This window comes from Xyrauchen texanus, chromosome 39 (assembly GCF_025860055.1).
Source record: "Xyrauchen texanus isolate HMW12.3.18 chromosome 39, RBS_HiC_50CHRs, whole genome shotgun sequence".
Lineage (NCBI taxonomy): Eukaryota > Metazoa > Chordata > Actinopteri > Cypriniformes > Catostomidae > Xyrauchen > Xyrauchen texanus.
This window is the reverse complement of record NC_068314.1, coordinates 28,850,946-28,875,576: the sequence shown is the minus strand read 5'-3', so window position 1 is coordinate 28,875,576 and position 24,631 is coordinate 28,850,946. Positions and strand designations below refer to the sequence as shown.

Here is a 24,631-nt window from a genome sequence, read left to right as displayed (position 1 = left end):
GTGTATTTAAAATGTTTTAGTTCAAATATATGTAGGTAAATATTGCTGTTTAACAATTGAGCACATTTACATGCACAATCTTACACTGATTATACTTAACAAGCAGACAACAAGACACGGTCATATTTACCTTTGCAAGGCAAAATTCCACGGGCGAAGAAGATGTGGGCAGACGTTGAGCACGTGTGAAACCAAAAACGGATTACCAAGCAGCCTCTATTTAATGTTGCACTTTATACTCTGTGAGAGTGAATTTAAAAAGAAACTCACCGCAGAAATGATATCCTTGTCCACTGTGAACATTCAGTGTAGCTTCGTACGAAGTACCGCCCACAGAGAGGTCACCGCCGAACCAAGCTACTTCTAATTGGTCAACACTGCAAATTCGCCTGTCAAAGTTCACCAAACATAAGGCACGGCCACATTTAACTTTGCACTGTGAAATTCTGCAGGCAAATACAATCATGTCAAAGGGAATCCATGCGATCTTGAATATCAAATTAGGTGATCTTTGACACAATTTGCCATGCTGACCAATAGGAAACACGTGAGGAGCAATTCTTTGCCAACGGAAGTTCATTGTGTGAAATTCACAATAGTGCGGATTCCCATTTCAGCCAAGGAATTTCACTGTGCAAAGGTAAATGTGATCATGTAAATGCATTAAATCAGTGTACTGTAGGTTATTAAAAGTCAAATCAGCACAAGTAGATTTTTGATTTTTTAATTCTCCCAAATTGGAATGCCCAATTCCCACTACTTATTAGGTTCTCATGGTGGCACGGTTACTCACCTCAATTCGGGTGGCGGAGGACAAGTCTCAGTTGCCTCCATTTCTGAGACAGTCAATCCACACATCTAATCACGTGACTCGTCGTGCATGACACCGCGGAGACTCCCAGCATGTGCAGGCTCATGCTACCCTCTGTGATCCACGCACAACTTACCACACACCCATTGAGAGTGAGAACCACTAATCGCGACAGCAAGGAGGTTACCCCATGTGACTCTACCCTCCCTAGCAACCGGGCCAATTTGGTTGCTTAAGAGACTTGGTTGGAGTCACTCAGCACACCCTGGATTCCAACTCACGACTCCAGGGGTGGAAGTCAGCGTCAATCCTCGCTGAGCTACCCAGGCCCAAGCAAAAGTAGATTTTTGACCATTACCCAGATTTTGCATTTCATGTAAATACCATCGTTCTTACCATCTTGTTCAATGTGCACAAGTTTTGCACGCATTTATGTTTTGATGTCAAAAGCAGTGAATAACCAAATTATTTCACGTTTCATGTAAACATGGTTCTCTTTCATTGTCAGGTGTTTTGAAAAAGCTAATTTTTGGAAATTATCAGCATATTGGTTGTGTATGTAAACACACACAGATAACTAAAAGAATTAAAACAAAAATGTATGATGGAAAACCTAGCTGTCACTACAGAAAAAAGAGCATTGTGAAGGTTTTAACAACATAGCTAACTACCCACCAGTAGTTGCAATTACAGAATGGTGATGTTCTCTCAATTCAGAAAAGGTAATCCTGCTCTCTGCTTCTGATTCCCCCATACCATTTGGGGTTCAGTCACCTCCATTTAAAACTATGACTGGATGAGTTAGGTGACATAAAGTGGGATGTAAGCTGCTTTTGCATCACTTGTATGGAAGAGAAAATTAGAGTGAGGGGGACAGGGGGAGTGATGGTGGGTGGGGATATTCAGATGAATCAATAAATAATACTTGTGTCCTTGGCAAGTGACCAAAAACGGCATTGTGATCCAATAGAAGAGACACCACTAGAGCTAACCCTCTGTATCTTTCAGACATGATTACCAGACAAAAGACAATAATGCTGCTGGGTGACCTACTCAAATTGTCTTTAAAATCCAGGGTTTGATTTTTCTGACAGACACTCATTTATTACCACAACTTTTGTTTAGAGCATTCAGAGACCAAATGCAGAATTTGCTAAATCACAAGAGCATTACATAAGTTTCTTGTTTGAGACAGAAATCTGTTTCTTTCCTATGTAACACAATGTGGTTCTATTTGGACATTTGCAATTGTCAGTCAGGCTTCATCTATCTCGGAGACCTTCCTTTAACGTTATCAAATTTAGCTGAGCTCTGGTTGTTGGACTGGTACTGTAGATGCCTCAGCCTCTGGACATTGCCTTACCTATTATCCATATACACCAAAAGCACGCCATTTGGAGATTTTCTGGCATGGACACTCATGTCAGACTGTTCAAAATTGGTGAAGTTACAGCTTGGGGTTTTATGTGTTTGTTTGTGTATGCATGCATCTCATTAAACACACACCAGTAATTGGCCTTTTTCAAGGTTTTCATGAATCTGTAGCCTAACCTTTGCCTTTGTTGACAGGGATGCTATCACATTCACTGCAGCTGAATAAAGTTAATGATCCATCTTCATGAAAATAATGGTTTACCTGGCACCAGCAGTAACCCAATGCACCCCCCCCCCCCCCATAATTGTGTGGTCTGAGGAACTTAAATGGATAGTTCACCCAAAAATGAAAATTCTCTCATCATTTACTCACCCTCATGCCATCCTAGATGTATATGACATTATTTCATTAGCAGAACACATAGATTTTAGAAGAATATTTCAGCTCTTTAGGTCCATAGAATGCAAGTGAATGGTTACCAGAACTCAGAAGGTCCAAAAAGCACATAACATCAGCATAAAAGTAATATATAAGACTCCAGTGGTTTACTCCATGTCTTCTGAAGTGACCTAATCAGTTTTGGGTGAGAACAGACCAAATTGTAAATTCCTTTTCACTATAAATCTTGACATCAGCAGTCTTATTGGTGATTATGAATTTAAGCTTGTGCCCATCTAGTGCTCTGCGCATGCATCAAGTGCTAGAAAGTGTAATAGAGCTTGAATTCAAGATTATACCTAGAGACTGCAATGGTTAGATGTACATTGAAAAAGGAGTTACATTTTGGTCTGTTATCACCTAATACCGATTGGATCGCTTCAGAAGACATGGATTAAACCACTAGGGTCTTGTGGATTACTTTTATAATGCCTTTAAATTATTTTTGAAGCTTCAAAGTTTTGCTCACCATTCACTAACATTGTATGGACCAACAGAGCTGAGATATTCTTCTAAAAATCTTTGTTTATGGTCTGCAAAAGAAAAAAAAAAAACTCATACACATGTGGGATGGCATAAGAGTATGAGTACAGTAAATTATGAGAGTATTTTCATTTTTGGGTGAACTATTCCTTTAAAATGTTTTAAAATGTTGATCTCACTTTTAGTCATTATGCAGAAAAAGCTCAGTTATGAAAGGCAGTTATTTATGTATCAATACATTTTCAAGACACGCCCCTCCCCACACATATTAGGTAAGTTTGTAAAGCTAAGTTGTTTTCATTGTTTTGTCCATTTGGCTACAGTAGATAAACATCAGTAGGCTGAAAAATAGTCATCCGCCAACAGCACAGATATTGTTACTTCAAAACAACTTTGAGAACTTACTTGGCATTAGTTGATATCAAAAGCTAGAAGAACTTATTGTAGGTCTAGACTCTAGACTGATGGGCGTCTAGACCAGTGTTTCCCAACCTCTGTGCTGTGAATGATTGTCAGGTGTGCCGTGGAAAATTATCACATTCTACAAAATAAATAAATTAGGGATAAGGAATTAGGAATAAGGATCTTTCACATGACTCGCGTCAGCACTGCAGAATACATTGAAGTCTATGAAGTGACACCACTTTACACCAAAGTGTTTTTCAAACTCATGTTTTTGCTTTGAGAGTACTAAGGAAAAAAAAATATTTAAAAAACTGTCCAAATTTGTGAAGAGACATTGGTTGTCTCATAATTTCTTTTACTTAAATATTACCTTATTGTTTACGAATATCAGCGACCCCAGTTATTGAACTAATTTAAATTCACCAAGAAAACGCTTAGACCTAAACATTAACAAATCCTTGTATTATTAAGTTCATCCAAATACATGTTTTCAATGTTTATTGTGCACATCTACGTGGCAAACTTGTAAAATCGTTCCTCTGTGATGCTTACTGCAATTCTTGTCATGTGGAAGGCAATGCTGAGCTTGACGATGGGGTTGAACGGAGCATTGACGCTAGGGTTGAACAATTATAGCAAAAATAATTATTGTCGATTATTGCACTTGATAGTGTAATTGCAATTATTAATGTTGATTAAAATTTTCATTATCGTGATGTCACAAAGTATGCAACCGTGTGGTTCTTCAGAGTAGCAGATTTCAATGGTGGATATGAGCCACGCTCCAGTTTCTTTTAAGCATCTTTTAAGCATTATATTGTATTGTATTTTACATTGTAATAATGTTTGTTATGGTAAGGCAAATTCAATTATTGTTAATTGATATCTATGGTATAAATTAAAATTAGCTTAATTTATTAGACTTAACTTATTAACAGCTGATTTAAACCGACCATGTTACTGCACTCTGTAAGCCCTTATGTGGCTAGACAGGGGACCATTCATCCCGTTAGATCTTCAATGGTGATCTTGTTTATGTAAGATCATCGTTAGATAATTTCTGGCCTCAGTGGTTGCACTTTGGAAATTAAAAAAGTTTTAATTCGTGAAAATGTTATATCTACCAATACCAGCTGCGTGGCAAATGGGTCTTAATCGAGCAGACGCAATAACAATGATGGTGATTCCTGAAATATGCTATTCATGTCACATTCCTTATGTTGGCTACACCTTTAAACCACATTTAGAACAGATAAGCTGGATTTTTTTATTGCTATTTTGTACAAATCAAATTCACATTGGCCTACTTATTAAAATGACAAAACAAAACTGTTATTACATTTTTAATAAATTGTACACAGTAATCAAGCAAGGCGACAAACTCTCCCATGCAGGTTTACACAGTTTGAGATCTGCATTTCGACGCGAGCTCAGTGACGCTCCGCACAAAGTTCTGCACTCTCACGAATGCTCTCATTAAAAACAAAGCTGTCTAATCAGCATAATGAATCAATTATTTACACCGCGTCTGTGCCTTGATTAGAACGGGAACGTTTTAGTATTGTCGTGTTGCTCATTTGCAGTGTATTTAACATCTACATTCAAAGCGAGCTGTGCAATATGCAATGAATCCAAAATATTTACAAAGTGCTTTTCGATCTTGTTCAACAGCTTCTATTCAAGTATCAGGTGATGTTTCTTCAGTATTCATTTTCGTATGCTGCGCGAACAGAGCAAGAACATAAAGCAAGCATCTGGGCATTCAGACAGTTTAAAACTGGCACATTAGGATCAGTTGTCATTACAGATACGACGGAGGACTAATCTAAGCGGCTCTGATTGGCCATTGCTATTTCATTGCTCAACGGACATGTTAGTGATTGGTTAGAATACACAACCACTGCAAAAACATGTATATAGAAAGCAGACTCGTGGCAGCCATAATCGTAATCGCGATTAGTTTTTCGATTAATTGTGCAGCCCTAATTGATGCATCGACTCAACTCTTGTGAAATGCGCTTTACAATGATGAAAGAACATTATTGAAACTCAAAATTATTATTATTTGTCTATTATTGTGGTCTTTTCTGATAAAAGCCACGCTCAGCAGTTTAAATAGGCTACTGTAGGAAAATGATACCGTAGATCTACTTTGTGTTTATAATTCTTATACTGAAGTCAGTAGATTTGTAGTCATGCAAGATTTAACTAAGGAGAAGGAAAGGACGTTATTGGAACTCACTATTATTGTTGTCTTTGGATGAAAAATAATGCTCAGACTGAAGGAAGACTATAGATCTGATTTGTTCTTTTAATGCTTAAACACTATAAAGTCTCTTGGTAGATTTCGGTCATGAACGACTCAAAACGATTCACTGACTCACACACAGCACATAAACTGCTCATTTGTCGCCACCTAGTGACTTTTCCAGAAGGGGTCACTGAACTAATCAGTTAATAAAATTGAACAAATTTGTGAAACAGAAGCAAGCCACACCAAAATACTCTTTATTTTGCAGCTAATTCTGCTCAATTGTAAACTTGAAAAAACTTGAGTCACTAAAATAGCTGGAATTGGTGCTTTTAGCTTATTCTCAAAAAAAATATTGCCAAAAAAATTGTTTGTGGACCAGTGATTGTCTTGCCTTTTTCACCCCTCATGAGTTTGCATCCCTGTAATTTGTTGTGGCATTGCAAGAACAAATCTACAAATTAGAAAATAAGCAAATGTGTTGTTTCTTCATTACCCATTTAGCACTCTTGCCATCTGTGACCTCACACAGCATAGCCTATATGACTTGTTTTTTCAAACATTACAAGTAAACACGCTACCAAGACCAAAACCGACAGAAAACTTGGACAAGTTCTTAAAAAGGAAAAATATTGACGATTGCCAATGTGGGATAGTGGTGTCTGGTGTGCCGTAGCATGTTTTAGTCGTAAATAGTGTACCGTGGCCAGACATTTTTTTGGGAAACACTGGTCTAGACTGTTACCTCAGAAAACGCAACTTCCTGTGTACCTATCTCAGTATTACCTGCGGCAGCGCGGAGTTGAGCTGTCTCTGTAGCACATCCCTCTCGTGGAGCACATCCTGGAGTTTGGTCTGCGACTGGATGATGGTTTCCTGTGTCTCCCGTAAGGACTCCAGCAGCTTATCTCTCTCATCCAACATATTCACCATCAGCTGTTCAAAATTAGATTCGGCATCCGTGCCATTCTGAGAGCCTCTCTGGGAACTCACAGACTCCCCCTCATTTATGGTTGGCATCACCTCACACATCATATTGCTCCGATTTATATTAAGTCTAAGTGAAATTTTAAAATCGACAAATTAGAATTATGTATTATTATTATTATTATTGATTCAGGTTTGAGGTGCACGATTAATATTTAGTGGCTTTTAAAATGCACATTCAACTGGCTTTGCATGTCCATATTTTAAGATGCCTCCCCTAATTTCACTAATTGCAGCCCTCTTCAAGATTTCACACACCTTGACCTCTCTAGTCCATTGCTGTCGGCCTTCCCCGTTCTGACAGTATCCACTTAGTTTCACTTGAAACTCAATGCATTTCGCTGCAAATCCATCACACTGCTGGACACGTTCATATTCCGGTGGATTCGATCGCAGCTTATTGAACCTCCGCGGTTCCCTCGCTTTAGCATCCACCAGTTGCCATTAACCTTTCAGAAAACGGTGAAACGCGCGTCTGCCGCATCCTCCAGATCCATCTGCCATCATCATCGTCATCATCATCTCCTACACGGCGAGCCGAGTAAAGCGCTCCTCCCTCTACGATATCATGCCAGCCGCCGCTTACAACACAGCGATTCAACTATCTCCACAAACACTCGCGCATATTTTATGACACGAATGCATATACACTTCGGTAGACTTAATGATTAAAAGTCTCCCAAGCCCTCTGCTAAGATCATATCCAACCGGAGTGTCACGGGAAAGCTCGTACAAAAGGCGTAAAATCGGCAGAATTCCTCACATCAGCACCACGCGACTACATGATTGCATGACTGTCATGCACGAGACGAGCAGCGTGAGAAATGGTGTCACGCGCAGCGCCCTCTCGCGGCATCCAGATAAAACGAAGGACCCATCAGGATCGCCCTAAAATCCAATCATTTTATTTACAGAACGATAAACAGCACAATAATACTAATAATAATTATTAACATTTTGTATGTTATATAATGTAATGCTACTCTTATTTTTTTTTTTTTTTTTACTGAAAACCCTAACACCGTAAGAGCTGCAAGCCCGATTAAACTTTTCATACACATGTTATCGCCCAATTTATACATTTTTGTGTTTCCTTTCTTTCTTTCTTTTTTGTATGAAGCATCTATCTGTCACTTTATTTTTATAAATCTGCTTTTCCATGCTTTTGCATTAAAACACGAGTTTAAAACGGAAAATAACACCTAAAATAAATGTAAATACTTTTAATCATTTGAAAATACTGCATGATAATTTTGTACGCGAAAGACACGTTAACAAGGACTGAACTCGCTTACAGAATACAATTAGTCTGTACATTTTCGCTAATTAAACCTTTATTTAAATATATTGACAGTTTTTAGTTCCATAGAACTATTACTTTCCACAACTAAAATAGCCTGAAATTAAATGTCACACCTTCTAGACACTAAATAAATAAAAAAAGATAGAAACAGCTGAGATGTCGTCATCATTTTCTCTACAAGCCTACGTTTATGGATATACTGTGCCTGATTGGACGAATCGTCTCGCATATGAATTTTGCGTCAGGTCTGGTGACTCTGTGATCACTGAAATCTCGCGAGAAAGCACGCAACCTTGAGCGTCAGTGCCATGATGGCTGAAGATCCTGGAGGAGCATTCTTTAATTTCACCCTTATTTTCATCGGTTTTTCGTCATCTCTGCTGGGAAGATGGCAGGACACACAGCGTCGATAAACGGCCACAGACCCCCGCTGACGTCATGCCCAAGAAAGGGAACCGAAAACGGCTGAAATTTAGAGCCGATGATGTTTGTTCGGAGTCAGGTAATTGAGCTAGGCGGGCTAATGTTATCATGATGTGTACTGTGATGCCTTCACAGCCAAAGTCCATTAATGTAAATATACTGTTACATTGTCGAAATTAAGTATTTTACGTTTTAAAAAATGCAACACTATTCATTTCCTTAAAGGAGTATTCCAGGTTCAATACAAGTTAAGCTCTGTCGACTGCATTTTTGACATAATTTCGATTTGTGGTAATCAATATTATGCCTCCCTCTTCTTTAAAATAAAAAATCGAGGTTACAGGGAGGCACATGCAATGGAAGCGAACGGAGCCAAATTATGAAAGGTTTAAAGGAAGAAATGTGAAGCTTGTCATTTTGTTTAAGCGTTTTAATTCTTCTGTTAATTCGTTTATTATTTGAGCTGTGGAGTTGTTTAAATTGTTTTAGTTTTTTTGCGGCGGACTACTAAATTACAGGGTCGTCATGGCAACGAAATGGTAAAATTTTATATGTTTGATTTTATCACGTTATATCGCATGCTGTTTATGTCCTGTGGCTGTCTGTACTTTTGAAACCGTGAGTATTTTAAAGGTCACCAATTATGCCCCTTTTCACAAGATGTAATTTAAATCGTTGGTGTCCCCAGAATGTCTGTGTGAAGTTTAAGCTCAAAATACCCTACAGATAATTTATTATACAATGTTGAAAATGCCAATTTTCTGTACAAGGTAACGTCACTTTGTACAGAATCTGCAAACGGCATGTACTGAGACGGTGCTTGTGATTAATGGGGATTCAAAAATGGACTGGGTGGATTTTTATTATTATAGGGTGGTTGTGTACACACTGCCAAAACACATTTATGTTCAAACACCATGTACAATTGAATGTTGCATAATAGATACCCTTTAACGTTTACCGATTGGCCCCCTTCATTTCTATTTTAAGTTCCTCACTGTAACCCTCCTAACAAGTTGAAAATATTTTTTATGGTAATCACCATTGACAATGCTGTCAATTGAGCTTAACTTGTATTGAACCCAGAGCATTACTTTAAATACTTAAAGCTTTAATGATTCAACCTCATTGAAAGTTCCACATTGTATGTGTCGTTGGTAAAATCCTATTATTGATCATCTTTTCTCACAGTTACTGTGGCTGACTATGCCAACGCAGATCCCGCCATTGTGAAGTCGGGAAGAGTTAAAAAGGCTGTCGTTAATGCAATTGAAAAAGAAGGTAAAATTTTAGATATAAAGTAATATGACTTTTTCACATGTCCATGTGTCATCACTTCTGACTCTGATAGCTGGAACTTCGACCTACATTCTTGTTTATTTTGGACGATTGTCAACCGTTGATAAATTCAACTGCCTTTGTTGAATTTGACAATAAACCTCAACTACCTTTGTTGAGCTTGCCAGTAAACTTCAACATAAGTTGTCAACTGTTTCTTAAATTACAAACTGCACTTTAATATGTTTAAAGTACAACATTTTCTCATCTGTTAAATAACCAGATGTTTCAGACCTAATGTTACGGTCCACAGGGAAAAGTGAAGCGTGCACGCTTAAAATTATTCTCTGAGCAATAAACAAGCTAAAGTTGAGAGTATTTAAAGCTAATTTAACTAGCATAGTGTTTTCATATTGATGCATTTGCACAATGTTTTTTTTTTTTTTCCCTTTCTCTCCAATTTGGATTTCCCAATTCCCAGTGCACTTCAAGTCCTGACATAGTGACTCGCCTCAATCTGGGTGGCGAAGGACGAATCTCAGTTGCCTCTGTGTCTGAGACCATCAATCTTATCATGTGGCGATGTTGAGTGTGTTACCGTAATATGTATGGCATATATTATGGCCCATATTATTCTCCGCAGCATCCCCGCACAACTCGCCACACTGAGAGTGAGAACCAAGCCCGGTTCTATGTGGGTGCTAAGCACCCTCAAACGAACCTTAGAGCACCCTCAATTCAGGGCAAACTGCTGCCTAATTTATAATGAACATTTTTATTACAACAACTTGCATTTATATAGCGCTTTTCTCAAACTCAAAGCACTTTACATAGTATGGGGGGAATCTCCTCAACCACCACCACGATGATGCGACGGCAGCCTTAGTGCGCCAGAACGCCACCACACACCAGCTATTGGTGGAGAGGAGATGGTAGAGTGACATAGCCAATTCAGGGATGGAGATTATTAGGAGGCCATGATAGATAGGGGCCAATGGGGGAATTTGGCCAGGACACCAGGGTTAAACCCCCTACTCTTTAAGAAAGTGCCCTAGGGATTTTTAATGACCACAGAGAGTCAGGACCTCAGTTTAACATCCCATCCGAAAGACGGTGCTTTTTTTATACAGTATAGTGTCCCTGTCACTATACTGGGGGCATTAGGACCCACACAGACCGTAGGGTGAGCACCCCCAGCTGGCCTCCCTAATACCTCTTCCAGCAGCATCCTTGGTTTTCCCCAGGAGGTCTCCCATCCAGGTACTGGACCAGGCTCAACCCTGCTTAGATCTTTCATTTATCTGGCTTTGGGAACTATTGTACATCCACAAGCAATATGCTCAGGGTTGCCAGATAATAGATGCAACACCCCAACCAGATATATATACTTGCACAAACACGAAATATTTCACCTTAATTCATACTTAATTTATGCAATCTGATAACCATGCATGCAAGTGTGCATGCTCCTCTCCTCTTCGGGAAAAAAAAAAAACTTAAAGAACAAACTTTTTTTTTTGTTAAATGCTGAAGTCACTCACACCTGTATTTACATTTATGCATTTGGCAGACGCTTTTATCCAAAGCAACTTACAGTGCACTTATTACAGGGACAATCCCCCCAGAGCAACCTGGAGTTAAGGGCCTTGCTCAAGGGCCCAACAGTGGCATCTTGGTGGTGCTGGGGCTTGAACCCCCGACCTTCTGGTCAGTAACCCTGAGCCTCAACCACTGAGCCACCGCCACCACTGCCCCGTATGTGAATGTTACTCTGGCAGTAATCATTTATCAGTGTCATGTAGCCTGTTTTATTCAGTTGTGTGCTGAATGGGATGCCAAACATTGATGAGACCCACACCATGACCCATGAGTGTGTAAACAGGTTGATGATGTTCTGAGATTAAAACAAATTTGTCCACTTTGCAGCCAACATTAAAATAAGCTTTTAGAATCTATAATTTCAGAATATTTTATTTTAATATTAAACCAGACTCCTTATGTAGAGTGTTAAATTGAATGCTAAATTAGCACAGCATTGAAATATGGTAGCCTTTATTCAGTTTTACTAACACATGATAGAAAAGTAGCAGCAAAACTTCAAGCAATCACAGAATGGTCCCATCAGAATACACTTCAGATAATTGTGCATCATTCATCGAGTGCATGAGTGCACTACTACTTCTGGGCTTATAAGCTACAACTATGCAGAAATGTTTATCTTCTCTCTTCCATGTTCTACTTAACGAGTGATGTGGCCCCTGTACCAAAATAATTGCACACCTCTGCTCAATTGAATATGTAAGACTAATATTGTAAATTGGCAAGCAGATTTCCTTGAATCCCATCAAACACACAAAAATCCCTGCGGTTTGTGAACACACAATTGCTGCATCAAAATGTATAATCATGTATGATTGTGCAAATGAGTATGTCCTAATCTGCACGTGCAGCATTTTGCTGTCATTTTCAGTGACCGATCACGTGGGAAAAAAATCAATAAATGTTTTGCACAGCCATGGCCAAAAGTATTGGTAGTGACATAAATGTTGTGTTTTGCAAAGTTTGCTGCTTCAGTATTTGTATTTGAAGTATTGGGCTCGTTGGACCAATACCCGATCCGGGAGAGAGCCCACTCCCTTGGATGAAAGCAAACCCACACATGGATGGTTTCAGGATGCTTCACTGTTGGCACGACACAGGACTCATGGTAGCGTTCACCTTTTCTTCTCCGGACTATCGATTTTCCAGATGTCAAACACAGTCGGAAGGGGGCTTCATCAGAGAAAATATCTTTGCACCAGTCTTCTGCTGTACAATCCTTGTACTTCCTGCAGAATTTCAGTCAGTTCTTGAAGTTTTTCTTGGAGAAAAGTGGCTTCTTTGCTGTCCTTCTTGACACCAGGCCATTGTCCAAAATTCTTCACCTCACTGTGCATGCAGATACACCAACCTGCTGCCAGTATTGAGCAAGCTCTGCACTGGTGGTGACACGATTCCGTAGCTGACTCCTCAGGAGGATACGGTCCTTGCACTTGCTGGACAATCTGGGACATCCTGAAGCGTTCTTCACTGCAGTTGAACCTCTCTCCTTGAAGTTCTTGTTGATCTGGTAAATGGTTCTTTCAAGTGCAATATTCTTTGCAGCAATTTCCTTGCACGTGAGGCCATTTTGATGCAAAGCGATTATGGCTGCACGTCTTTCTTTAGAGGTAACCATGGCTAACAAGAACACAATGATTGGAAGCACTTCTTCCCCCTCTTATAGCAATCAGTCTGCTCTTATAATCCAATCAGAATGATAGTGATTTCACCTGACTAATACTCGTTCACACTTTCCGAGGTGCTGTTAATAAGATTAGTGAAATGATGTTAGCTGGTCATTTTGTGCCAGGGCCAAAAAAACAGTGAAATTTGGGGTTTTGTCATTTAAAGTGTATAAATAATTGTAAAATTATTTGAAATGCATCAGATAACTCTGCACAATAATCTAGAAACAATGTGAATCAACACCACAACAACTGAAGCAGAAAAATTAGCGAAACACAAAATGTATGTCACTGCCAATACTTTTGGCCACGGCTGTTCATAAAAAAATGAAAAAACTTATTTATAGTGTTTGTTGCATTTAAACATCATTTAATTTATTTAAAAAATGTGTGATTGCGATACATCTCCACTTTATACAGTACACTTTATCCCCCACTATTTTCAGAAGCACCCTCAGCGATTTTGGTCTGGAACCGGGCCTGGTGAGGACCACACTCTACCCACCCTTGCAACTGCGCCAATTGGTTGCTTAAAATGCCTGACTGGAGTCAGATTTGAACTTGAGACTCCAGGTGTTGTAGTCAGCATATTTACCTGCTGAGTTACCTAGGCCCCTGCATTTGCACAATGTTAATGCTAACTGTCATGTTTTCATTACTCATTTATATTTCATTAAAATTAGATGGAAGACCACCAAAAAAAACAACAGCAATCATTCCACCCCATGGACGCTGCAAGTGATAAAAAATAAAGCAGAAGTTTCTTTACTCTACAACTGCAACCGCAAACCAACCGTTGTGCAAATGTGGAAGCGTGAAGGGGGACAATAAAAAACAATTCTAGATTGCAAGTGCTCACCCTTGCTTTTAGTGATCTACCTTCCTGCTGAGAAGTCCAACCCTGCTCTTACACACCTGCCTGTAATTTGCAAGTGAACCCAAAACTGATTAGCTGAATCATGTGTGTTTGATTAGAGCTAGAACTAAACTAAACTTTGTAGGATTGTACAGGACAGGGCTGAGAACCCTTGTTTTACACTTTTTAGGATGGGTGATTCTGGTGGGAGATCTCAAACCTGCTTAGAAATCCAGTATGTGGAGTTTATCATTATTACGTAATCACCTTAGCAACATTTAACACTTTTTAAAAACATCCCTGTCTTTGTACGGTTTCAGTGAAATTACTCTGTGGACTCGAGGCATCCCACGGTCCTGTGCAGGAGGTGCTTTCCTCTGCAGTTGGTGTGCATAATGCAGCCCATAGTGAGAGCAGTGATGAACTAGACACAGAAGAAGGTGATGAAATCAAAGCATCCCACAAAAAGAAAAACAAGAGGCGTAAAGGTAATTTGCATTAGATCATCTACATCAAGTGAAATTTGTAATTTACCTGATATTATTGAATTTCTTGAGGATGAGGACATTGTCAGATTTTTTTAATAACTTCGGTCTCTATTGAATCCCAGAAAATAGTGAGAGCACCGATGGAGAGGAGTATCCTGTTGATATTTGGCTTGTGCTTGCTGCATATATTCGCCCCGATGACGTTTGCAGATTTTCTTTGATCTGCAAGAATGCTTGGACCGCCACGTGCACCGCTGCATTTTGGACACGACTCTACAAAAGGTAGGCTGTCCAAAAAGAGTGTCAATACTGTATCAATCTGAAGTTTCTGTCAATGTTGGGGGAACTGCTTTGAAACTGTAACTTCTCAAGCTATAAGGGACTAATAATATGGATGTGCTTTGTCCGGATTATTCCGGAATAAAACATTTTACCGCCTAAAAATACGACCTGCTTGAATCCTGTAAATCTGTAAAAAAAAAAATATTGGGGGGTGTTAATATTTAATCAGGGGTTTATTTTATCGACAATGTCCTGTCCGGTGCATTCTCGATAAACCTTTTTCACCAAAAAAAGGGGATTCAACCTTCCCTCGGAACCGTTTCACTGCTGTTTCTGCATCACACACACACTTTGTTGAGAACCCACGAGGTGGAGGCTCTTGATTCTCAGCGTCAGAACTTCATTCAAGTAAGACCTCAATAGAAATAAAATGGTTGGATATAAAACTGGTTTGAACCTTTGCTGACAGGTTAAAAATCGCTAGCTGCAATAGCTGCAATTCCAGCGATACTGATGTGATATTTACAGTGAAATGTATCTTCACATAGATCGAGCTCCTTGTCTGTATAATCCTAAAACCCTGCACAAACAGTGCAGACATTTGAAAATGTTCAGTCTAGACAAATGTCCCCTCGTTTAGATCAGAAAATGAACTTGGTTTCCGGATGTAAAACATTTTTTAGCTTTTGGGAGTCCATTCTCTGTACAAACTCTGAATTTAAATTGCACAATCCAGAAATAATACTAGCCACACAATGAAGAGGGGTCAGCACTCGTAAGAACATGTAAACAACATTTTTATTCATTGGCATTTTCACATTAATGTGGAAAAATCAGCGTGACAGTCGTAAAAACAGCACCGAAACAGTATGTATTGAGGGAAATCTTTCAATTCTGCAAACGTTGACATATTAGACATTGGTATATGATATCCGCAGCATTATGGCGTGAATTAAAATTGAAATCGTGATGTAGCCTTGCATGCCATATCCGCGTTTAACAGCTTGTATTAAATAGCCCGACCAATATTGATTACCTATATGGTGGCCAATACAGCACATTTTTGAGCTGGAATGAAAACTGACATTTTCTATGTGGATTGTGCACCAATATGACCATGCAAAGGTACTCAAAGGCTGCTTTCTTAAACAAATATTTTTATCAAAGAATAATAATTCAAATATTATAATACAGTGTCAATAAATTATAGAAATGAACACTGAGAAAACAAAGTATAAATAAAAATACAATAAATAGCTTAATAAAACTATTTAGTATAAGTCAAGTGCTGAGCATTTGAATAAATAAAATCAGTACTGCTTTTAGTTTTAGTCAAAAACTGACCATTTAAAATAAATAAATGGCTAAATAAACATCAGGGGCTGGTTGCACCATCTATACATATGTTACAGCTTAGCCTAGTTGTGGCATAAATGGGCACCAAGTCAATGTATGCACTACTAAATATTTGATCATTGCAAAATGACATTACATTTATGTAGGACAAAGTAGTTTGGTGAATACATGTTTACATGCTGACAAGGTATGAAAGTAGCTACGTGTTTGGCTAGTTAGCTATAAGCTCGTTGCCACGGAGAGCAAAAGATGGACTTTATTTACTTTCCAGCATTGTATACACAAACTATGTAACATGGCGTGAAATCAACACTCAACAGCCACAATCCATCACACCACCCTTGTCTGCTGTGCTGCAAAAAGAAGCTCTGATGCTTAACTTTCAATCTGCACTGACAAACTATAGTTGGCTAACATAGCATACAGATGTGATTAACATTAGTGACATGCTTTTCAGGGACAGGGTTAACACTATATTAGTTATATAAATTGATGGGGTCATTGTTTTATCTTTCCAGTATGTATTTCACAAACTAGTTAGTAAGCCCCATAATTTCCCTCTATATTCTATCTTTTTTTAATACCCTACCACAGGCACTATAATCTTGATGCAGACCTCCCTGAGCGCCTTCAACCCGATTCAATTGCAAAGATGCGTTGTCTTCGTGCCCGTGTGATTCGCTCGCTTTTTCATCTATATGAGCCTTTTAACTTGCGTGTGACCAAAAGTCCTCCTCTGCCTGAATCTACACCAACTACGCTACTGAATTCCAAGGTGTGTAGGTATACTTTCAACATTTGGAATATTCTCTCTTTTGAGCCCATTTAACATGAGGATAATGAAAATTTTCATTTAAAAAATGTCCTCTCTCTTCCAAATAGTGTTTGCTGTTTTGGGTCAACAAAATCTGTGGAAGTAGATCAGAGCCAATGTGGGAATTCAACTTCAAGTTTGTTAAGCTGGTATGCTCACTGATTTGCATTCAGTATATGAAATGGTCCAATGTCGGATGTTTTTGGTGTGTGTTTAATTAAGCTATTTGTTTTCATTTTTAGTCAACCAAGGGCAAAAATAGACGTGACCTGGGTCTTCAGCTGCCAAAGAAGTATATAGACGTTCACACTAATCCAGACTCCGACTGTTATCTGCTGCGGGTCACAACCCTCAATTTCATATTCACTTCTGTTGTTATGGGCATGACATTAACATTGGTGAGTGATGATTTATCCAGTTTCACATTAATCACATAATTTGTACTAGGGATACACCGATCCGATAACTGGATCGTATCGGCTTCTATACTGAAGCTTTTAGACTGATCGGGTATCGGTCCAACGAGCCCAATGCTTAAAATACAACACTATAAGAACGAGCAAAATGATTGACTGGTGAAAAGCGTCAATGTCCATGGACACATTTTTGTTTACAAGTCTACAGCTGTCACAGAGATTGGTGAAAGATATCAGGACACTTGCCGTATTTCATTAATATCTTTTTAACGGAGTAGGAACATTTTATGCATACTTTTCCATGAAAAAGCGCTTGCAGCATCTTTAATGTTAATATCAATTAACAAAATATACCTGTATTCAAGATCTATTCTCTAAAAGCCAGTCTAAATATCGTATATGCTGCTGCTCGGGTGAATGCATTTTTTTTAAATTTTAAAATATTTGTATTTTTCTATTGTATTCCACATTCTCGGATTCTTCTGCAGTATAGCTGCTAAAGAAAATGTGCGTTGTTTTAAAGGAGTTTTTTCAAAAAACATATTTTGTTACTGCGTATAATGGGGCGAAGACTACCCTCTCTCACCTTTGTTCACTTCAATCCATCTTTAACTCACAAAAAAAAGCTGTGTATTGCCAATTTTCTTCACAATAAGTAATGCACCGTGATATACTCATTAAGTCATGAGCCATCACGTTATAATCTGCTGCAATACTGACTAGCCCTAATATTAAGGCTGCAATACTGACTAGGCCGGCCGCAGTGATGCAGAGAAGATGCACGCATGCTCTATTCTTGTGGAGTGAAAAAAGGGTTCATGGGTTTAATCAAAGAGTATTAAAATAACATGTGAAAGTGAACAAATTAAGAAATAACTATTTTACTGTTGCATAAAATATATATATACAAAGCTTCTTTTGTGTGTGTGTATAATATAATATATATATATATATATATATATATATATATATATATATATATATATATATATTTTTTTATATAATAACCAAATTTCATAATTGTGACAGCCCTAATACTGATTAAAAATAAAATAACCACTCACTGCTTTAGTTTTATATTTATATTTGACATTGCTTTATTAATTAATGCAACGACAATAGTGTTTACTTCATGAAAAATGCTTTAAAGAAATACTGAAAACCTTAGGAAATTCAATATTTCTCAATACTTGAGAAATACTTAAAGGATCAATGTCACTGATTTCATTTCTATTTTATATTTAACTATTAAAGGATGTAAAGTTGGGATATATTTTTTTTTTTCTATAGCCTAAAAGGTACCTTAATATTGTGTTCTTTTTAGAAAGTGGAAGTCATGCCTGATGATGCCTTTCTGTATAGTCAAAGTGATGTCATAATGGAAAATTAATCATCCACTCTTTCTTTCAGTTCACCATTAATGTGAGTACAGACATGAGGCACCACCGAGTGCGACTGGAGTTCCAGGATTCTCCGGTCATTCGAGGGAAGAAGCTGAGGGGAGAACAGGGGGTGCAGGTAGTGCTGGACCCTGTCCACAGCGTGCGCCTCATGGACTGGTGGCACCCTCAGTACCCTACATCTTCATATAATTAAACCTATTAGCGCTGTCATTAACCATGTCAGTCACATAAACTTTGCATATGACAAATCAGGCCTGTTTCAACCAATCATATAGTCCTGCGTTGGCTTTATTCCTTTTGGCTTTTATTTATTTCCCTCTTCCTTTTAATTTTGCACTTAGTGCACTGGTTGTATTTATACTTTAGTTTTGATGTGGAGACCTAGCAAGACATGTAGGTATAAATTGACCTCAGTAGACTTAAAGTAGATATATTTAATTTTAGGCATACAAAACATGGGATAGAAGGACAGTCCAATTTGCCAGTAACCACTGTAATACTAAAGGCTTGACCAGGGGTTCTTAAACTTTCTTGAACCATGACCCAAATAAGAAATTGTGTGTACCTTGGTCCCACACTTACAAAACCATGTAATACACACTGTTTGCTATATCCATTTGTGTATAAAAAAAATAAAAAATCTATGACTAAAACCAGGTTGTGTCTAGAAGGGAACTGCCCAGCTGGGGAAAGTCACGTGAGTGTTGCATGCAACATTCATACATTGTGTTTATTGTTTTGAAGTCCTGCAGAAACCGTACACCAAAACCTAACCAAGTGACATAAAATGAGACACTCATGACACTTTGCCAGCCAGACGGTTACCTTCTAGACATGACCCTAAAACTATTGTGATATGCTACTGTTCAAATATTTGGAATCATGAAGACAATTTTGTTATTGAAAGAAACTGATGCTTCTGTGTACCAAGGATGCTTTTAGTATTTTTGTAATATATTAGTTTTAAATTACTGTTATTACTGTTATTATTTTAAAGAGGCCCTATTATGCTTTTTGGGATTTTACCTTTTCTTTTAGTGTGTAATATAGCTGTTTGTGCATTTAAAAGTCTGCAAAGTTACAAAGCACAAAGTCCACGCCAAAGGGAGTTACTCTCTCCCACAGAAAACACTGCTCCTGAACTGCCTGGTTTGCAGTCCAGCTATTACTTCCATTACTTAGCTGTGTCACTATGTAACACATTTGCATAATACCCACATAAGGGCTACTTTAAGCTGAAACTCAGTTATGATAAGGGGCGTTACATTTCCGACACACGCTCTTAAGCAGTTGAACAATCACAACAGACTGGGCAAACTGACCAATCAGAGCAGAATGGGCTTTTCGGAAAAGGGCCAAGGCAGGAGCTAAAATTTAGCATTTCAGACAGAGGCTGAAAAGAGGTGCTGCAGCAATGTACATTTTGAGAACTTGTTTTTTTTTTTTTTTTTTACATTAAAGCATGTTAATCTATTCTAGTATACCTCCAATATAAAATTATGAACCTGTAAATGAGCATAATATGGGCTCTTTAAAATCGAATTTTTACACATGTTATCAATGCCCTATTTTTAACAGTCATTACTGCAGTTTACTACATTTAAAAAAAACTCGGCACCCTAAAGCTTACAAAATATTCTAATGTGATAACTTGATACTTAAAGAAATAGTTAACCCTAAAATGAAAATTCTCATCATTTACCCTCATGCCATCCCAGATGTGGATGACACTTTCTTCTGCTGAACACAAACTACGGTTTTTAGAAGAATGTCTCCGCTCTACTGGTCCTCACAATGCAAGTGAATGGTGAACAGAACTCCAAATAGTGTGTCCAAAAAGCAACATAAAAGTAATCAATACAACTTCAGTGGTTAAGTCCATTGTCTTCAGAAGCGATATAGGTATGGGTGAGAAACAGATGAATATTTAAGTCCTTTTTTACTGTAAATCTCCACCTTTGACCAGCCTTGACTAGTAGGTGGCTGAATGTGAGTGTAGATTTACAATAAAAAAGGACTTTCATATTGATCTGTTTTTCACCCACACCCCATCATATTGCTTCAGAAGGCATGAAGTTAATCACTGGAGTTGTATGGTTTACTTTTATGCTGCCTTTATGTCCTTTTTGGATCTAAGTTCTGGTAGCCATTCTCTTGCATTCTATAGACCTACAGAGCTGAAATATTCTTCTAAAAATCTTTGTGTTCCATAGAAAAAAAATTAATACACATCTGGGATGGCAGGAGGGTGAGTAAAAGATGAGAATTTTCATCTTTGGGTGTTTTTTTTATTTATTTTTTCAAATATTTGATCACCAGGTACTTGCAGTGTGTGGACCAATAGAGCAGAGGAAAAATATTTTGGTTCTGCAAAATAAAGTCACATCTGGGATGGCAATAGAGTAAATGATGATAAAATGTTAATTTTGGGGTGAAATTCCTTTACGAAACTTCTCATCATTAGAACAGTTTAAAACGGTTTTGCTAATTAATGTTAAAAAGTTTGGTCATTACAATATCTTTTTCAGTTGAAGTATTGCCTATACTTTCTTTTCTTGCAAGTCACTATGCAAACTGTCAAATCTTGGTTTTAGAATGTCCAAAAAGAAACACAATGTCTATTTTTTTTGAGAAATGTAGGCTATACAATACACAACTGACTTGAATGAATTAAACTTTATCAATCCAGGATAAAAGAGTGATGTAGATGAACTAAATGCACAACAACAAATGGAGAAGTCCAGCAAAGTGTCATAACTGACTCGCAGTAAACTGGCAGCTTCATTGAGAGTAGCCTATAACAAACACCCGTTTTGACTGCAACAGTGAGGTAAAGACTCTGGGATGCTGGCCGTATTGGCAGTCTTTCTTAAAAGAAAAAAACGATGTATTTGACGCTGGAAAATAAGAAGAAAATTGTTGAATGGGCGAAATAACTGAAAGATTGGGTGATACATGTTTAAACATGATAATTATGGATAAGGCCAATTTTGACGTGTTGAGCTATTAGAAAATTTGATATGGTGCCTGAAAATTGCCCTGCAAAGCAGCTACATCTTTGGAAAGGGCTACATAGCATGAATGTCTTGATAAACTGCTTCAAAGACTGAAAGAATGACTAAGGTGTCATTGCTCTTAAGTGGAGCGGGATGAACGAAGTTTGAAGAATACAGCATTTATTTCAACAGAAATGGTCATTTGTAACATAAATAACTTTACTACTGTAGTTTTTGATCGGTTTAAAGCATCCTTATTAAATAAAATGACAATTTTCTGATTGTAAATCACTAATGATTTCATAGTGATTCAAAACTTTGTGTGGTCACTTTATCATTTCTTCAAAGACTTAAAAGCATTTTAACTGAAAATTAAATGCACACAAACATTCAGTTTGTAGATATATACAAGTCTGGTCAAAACTGATAAAATCAATTGCATCCAGTTTCAGCTGGAATAAAATTATAATTTCATATGATTCTTTGAACTTTTGAAAGCATCACTTTTTTTGTGACCCCTACAAACATGTATCATGCAAACATGAACATGAAAAATACATGTTTCTGCCAAAAATACCATCATTTTACCTCTGGTATTGTTACTACGGCACTGTGGTAACTTTGTATAAGCAAAGTCTTTATAGCAAGTCTCTGCCATCTTTGAAATGCTTTCGGGATGCTATTTCCAGTCAAGCCAGTGCAGCTCCTATCTACTTGAATGGAAAAAGACCAAAATCTCAAAAACGGTCTGTCAAGATTATGATCAAAGTACATATTTCAAATCAGAAATATATTTTGACAATAATGGAATCATAAATTGTGATTCTTAACCTCATATTACACTAAAATACGCAATTTTCCTAACCTGTATAGCTAATGCGCATGTGCATTGTAGAGATGATTGACAGGCAATGTCTTTATCTAAAAGGTGATTGGCTCTTTTAACTGTAAGGCGGGATTTCCTTTCTACATATGCTGACTGTTGGGCGCTCTGAGCTCCTTGGTTGAGTGTTCCAATTTCTCTCATTCATTTTAATAGAAGTGGCCTGTCTCTGCTAAATAATCTCTGGTATAGGTCAGGAAAAGATTCTTTAAGCTTCTTAGACAGTTTTTAGTAACTATGGTATTTTGGCAGAAACAATGTATGTAAATAGTCCCAGTACATACTTATGTGAATAACAGTTTCAACAGAATGGTTCAGATATGTGTCAAGCTGACCATTCATCTTTATTCTGTTGTACAATATTTATCTAGACTATAATTAACTGATAAACTGCTAAATATTTGTAAGCAGCTCACTTATCTCACTAGACATTACTCACTTTCAGTTCCATCAATTCTTAACTATCTTACTGTTACTGCTATGCACAGTTATCAAATTAATGACAACAAAATGTACATTAAAAACACTTAAATGTTAGGCTAACACTTTCCAACACTCTGAAATCTATTGTGTCTGTGCATAGATTTCATGTCTCTGTGCATACACTATGTTGCCAAAGGTTTGTGGACACCAAATGTTCTTGATGAACATTAAACTTTAAAACCAGGCTTCACTTCCCCCTTTGCTGCTGTAACAGCTTTCACTCTTCTGCGAAGGCATTCCACTATGCTGTATGTACAGTAGTAACATGGCAGTAGGCATTTGCTCCCATTCAGACATAAAAGCATGAGTGTAGTCAGGCACTGTAGGGTTCATTCCAAAATGAGCATCCTCCTGAGGCAGGATTTAAGACATCATAGGTGCGCTCACGACGCAAAGGCTGTTCCAGATGCTAGGTATCTTAATTATGTTGCCTCTTAAGATATCATGTTTTGGCCAAATTCTAAGGTAGCATCGGATGTATCCCTCTCCAGGTAGGCAATCCCAGAATGCACCGTGATGAGCTCTGCAGTAAAAATAAATCCAAGAGGGCAGACGAAGCAAGAGAAATTAAGATAAAAAATACAGTTTAATATGATACAAAACCAACTATTTTACACAAAATATGTGTGTGTTGTGCATATTTATGCTCATTAGTAGTGATAGGATGTTCAACACCGAAGTTTAGAAGATTATGGAGAGAAAAAAAGTGGCACATTTCACAATGACGCACTGTATCGGAGCTTGATCCGTGTTTGCCAAAACCACGTGACTGCTTCGGTACCTGGTTCAAAATAAGTGCAAATCCCAGCACTGGCGTAAAATCCCCATGAATTGCTTTAATCCCAGTTCAGTCACATAAGCACACTCCCCTCATTCCCAGTTTTACTGCCCTGCCCACAAACATATTTTTCTCCTAAACAATCACTTGTTCATTTTCATTCATATGTTAATTATTAGTTTACTTATTTGTAATATATAAATGAAGCCCAGAGGGTGGAAAGAATACTGAAAAATCATAGTTACTTCCCAAAAAAAGTTAGTGTGAGTAGAGTAAAAGTAGCTGTCCTAAAAACTTCTCAAGTAAGCGTAAAAGAGTAGCTCATTTAAAAGTACTCATGAGTAGTGAATATTGAGTACAGTGTTGCAAAACTATGCCCCATTATAATGAACACTGTATGCCAACTTTTAAAATACATCACTTATCTATGATAAACACTACATGAATCTGATTCCAAAAAATAAAAAAGAGACATAATAACAGAAATGAAAAGATTAAAAAGTTATTTTCAATACACTGATCACCATTTTAAATTGTAATGTATGAAACAATTACTTTTAAAATCAGTTTATGTGTTATTGTTGTGCATAAAACATAAAACAATGCATTCCTTGCATTGTTGTACATAAAACAATGCAAGGAATGCAAAAAAATGCTAAATAAGCAGGATCACTTGGCACGTCATGTTCTGCACAGTTTGGTACAGGGGTTCATGAATTCATGCTTAAAAGGAATAATTTACCCAAAAATGAAAATTCTCTCATTTACTCACCCTCATGCCATCCTGGATGTGTATGACTTTCTTTCTTCTGCAGAACACAAATTAAGATTTTTAGAAGAATATCTCGCTCTTTTG

At 37.7% G+C, this 24,631-nt stretch overlaps 2 protein-coding genes across 9 annotated transcripts in view; one reads left to right on the top strand and one right to left on the bottom strand.

Moving 5' to 3' along the window:
- Nucleotides 1-7,541, bottom strand: part of ppfia4 (PTPRF interacting protein alpha 4) — a 152,783-nt gene extending 145,242 nt beyond the window's left edge. For 7 of the 8 annotated variants that reach the window (XM_052111616.1, XM_052111620.1, XM_052111617.1 and 4 more), the window contains exon 1: nucleotides 6,550-7,541. In XM_052111616.1, the coding sequence (XP_051967576.1) occupies nucleotides 6,550-6,798 (249 nt within the window). In that variant the 5' untranslated portion in view covers nucleotides 6,799-7,541. The remainder of the gene's footprint in view (nucleotides 1-6,549) is intronic. The other variant, XM_052111615.1, reaches the window with a different exon arrangement.
- An 832-nt stretch (nucleotides 7,542-8,373) lies between these two features.
- tmem183a (transmembrane protein 183A) lies at nucleotides 8,374-21,893 on the top strand. Its single transcript, XM_052111640.1, has 8 exons — nucleotides 8,374-8,555; nucleotides 9,668-9,757; nucleotides 14,197-14,364; nucleotides 14,487-14,646; nucleotides 16,597-16,777; nucleotides 16,885-16,965; nucleotides 17,059-17,214; nucleotides 18,643-21,893. Exons 1-8 carry the CDS (start codon nucleotides 8,492-8,494, stop codon nucleotides 18,826-18,828), a joined length of 1,086 nt encoding a protein of 361 aa, XP_051967600.1. The 5' UTR covers nucleotides 8,374-8,491; the 3' UTR covers nucleotides 18,829-21,893.
- The last annotated feature ends 2,738 nt before the right edge of the window (nucleotides 21,894-24,631 follow it).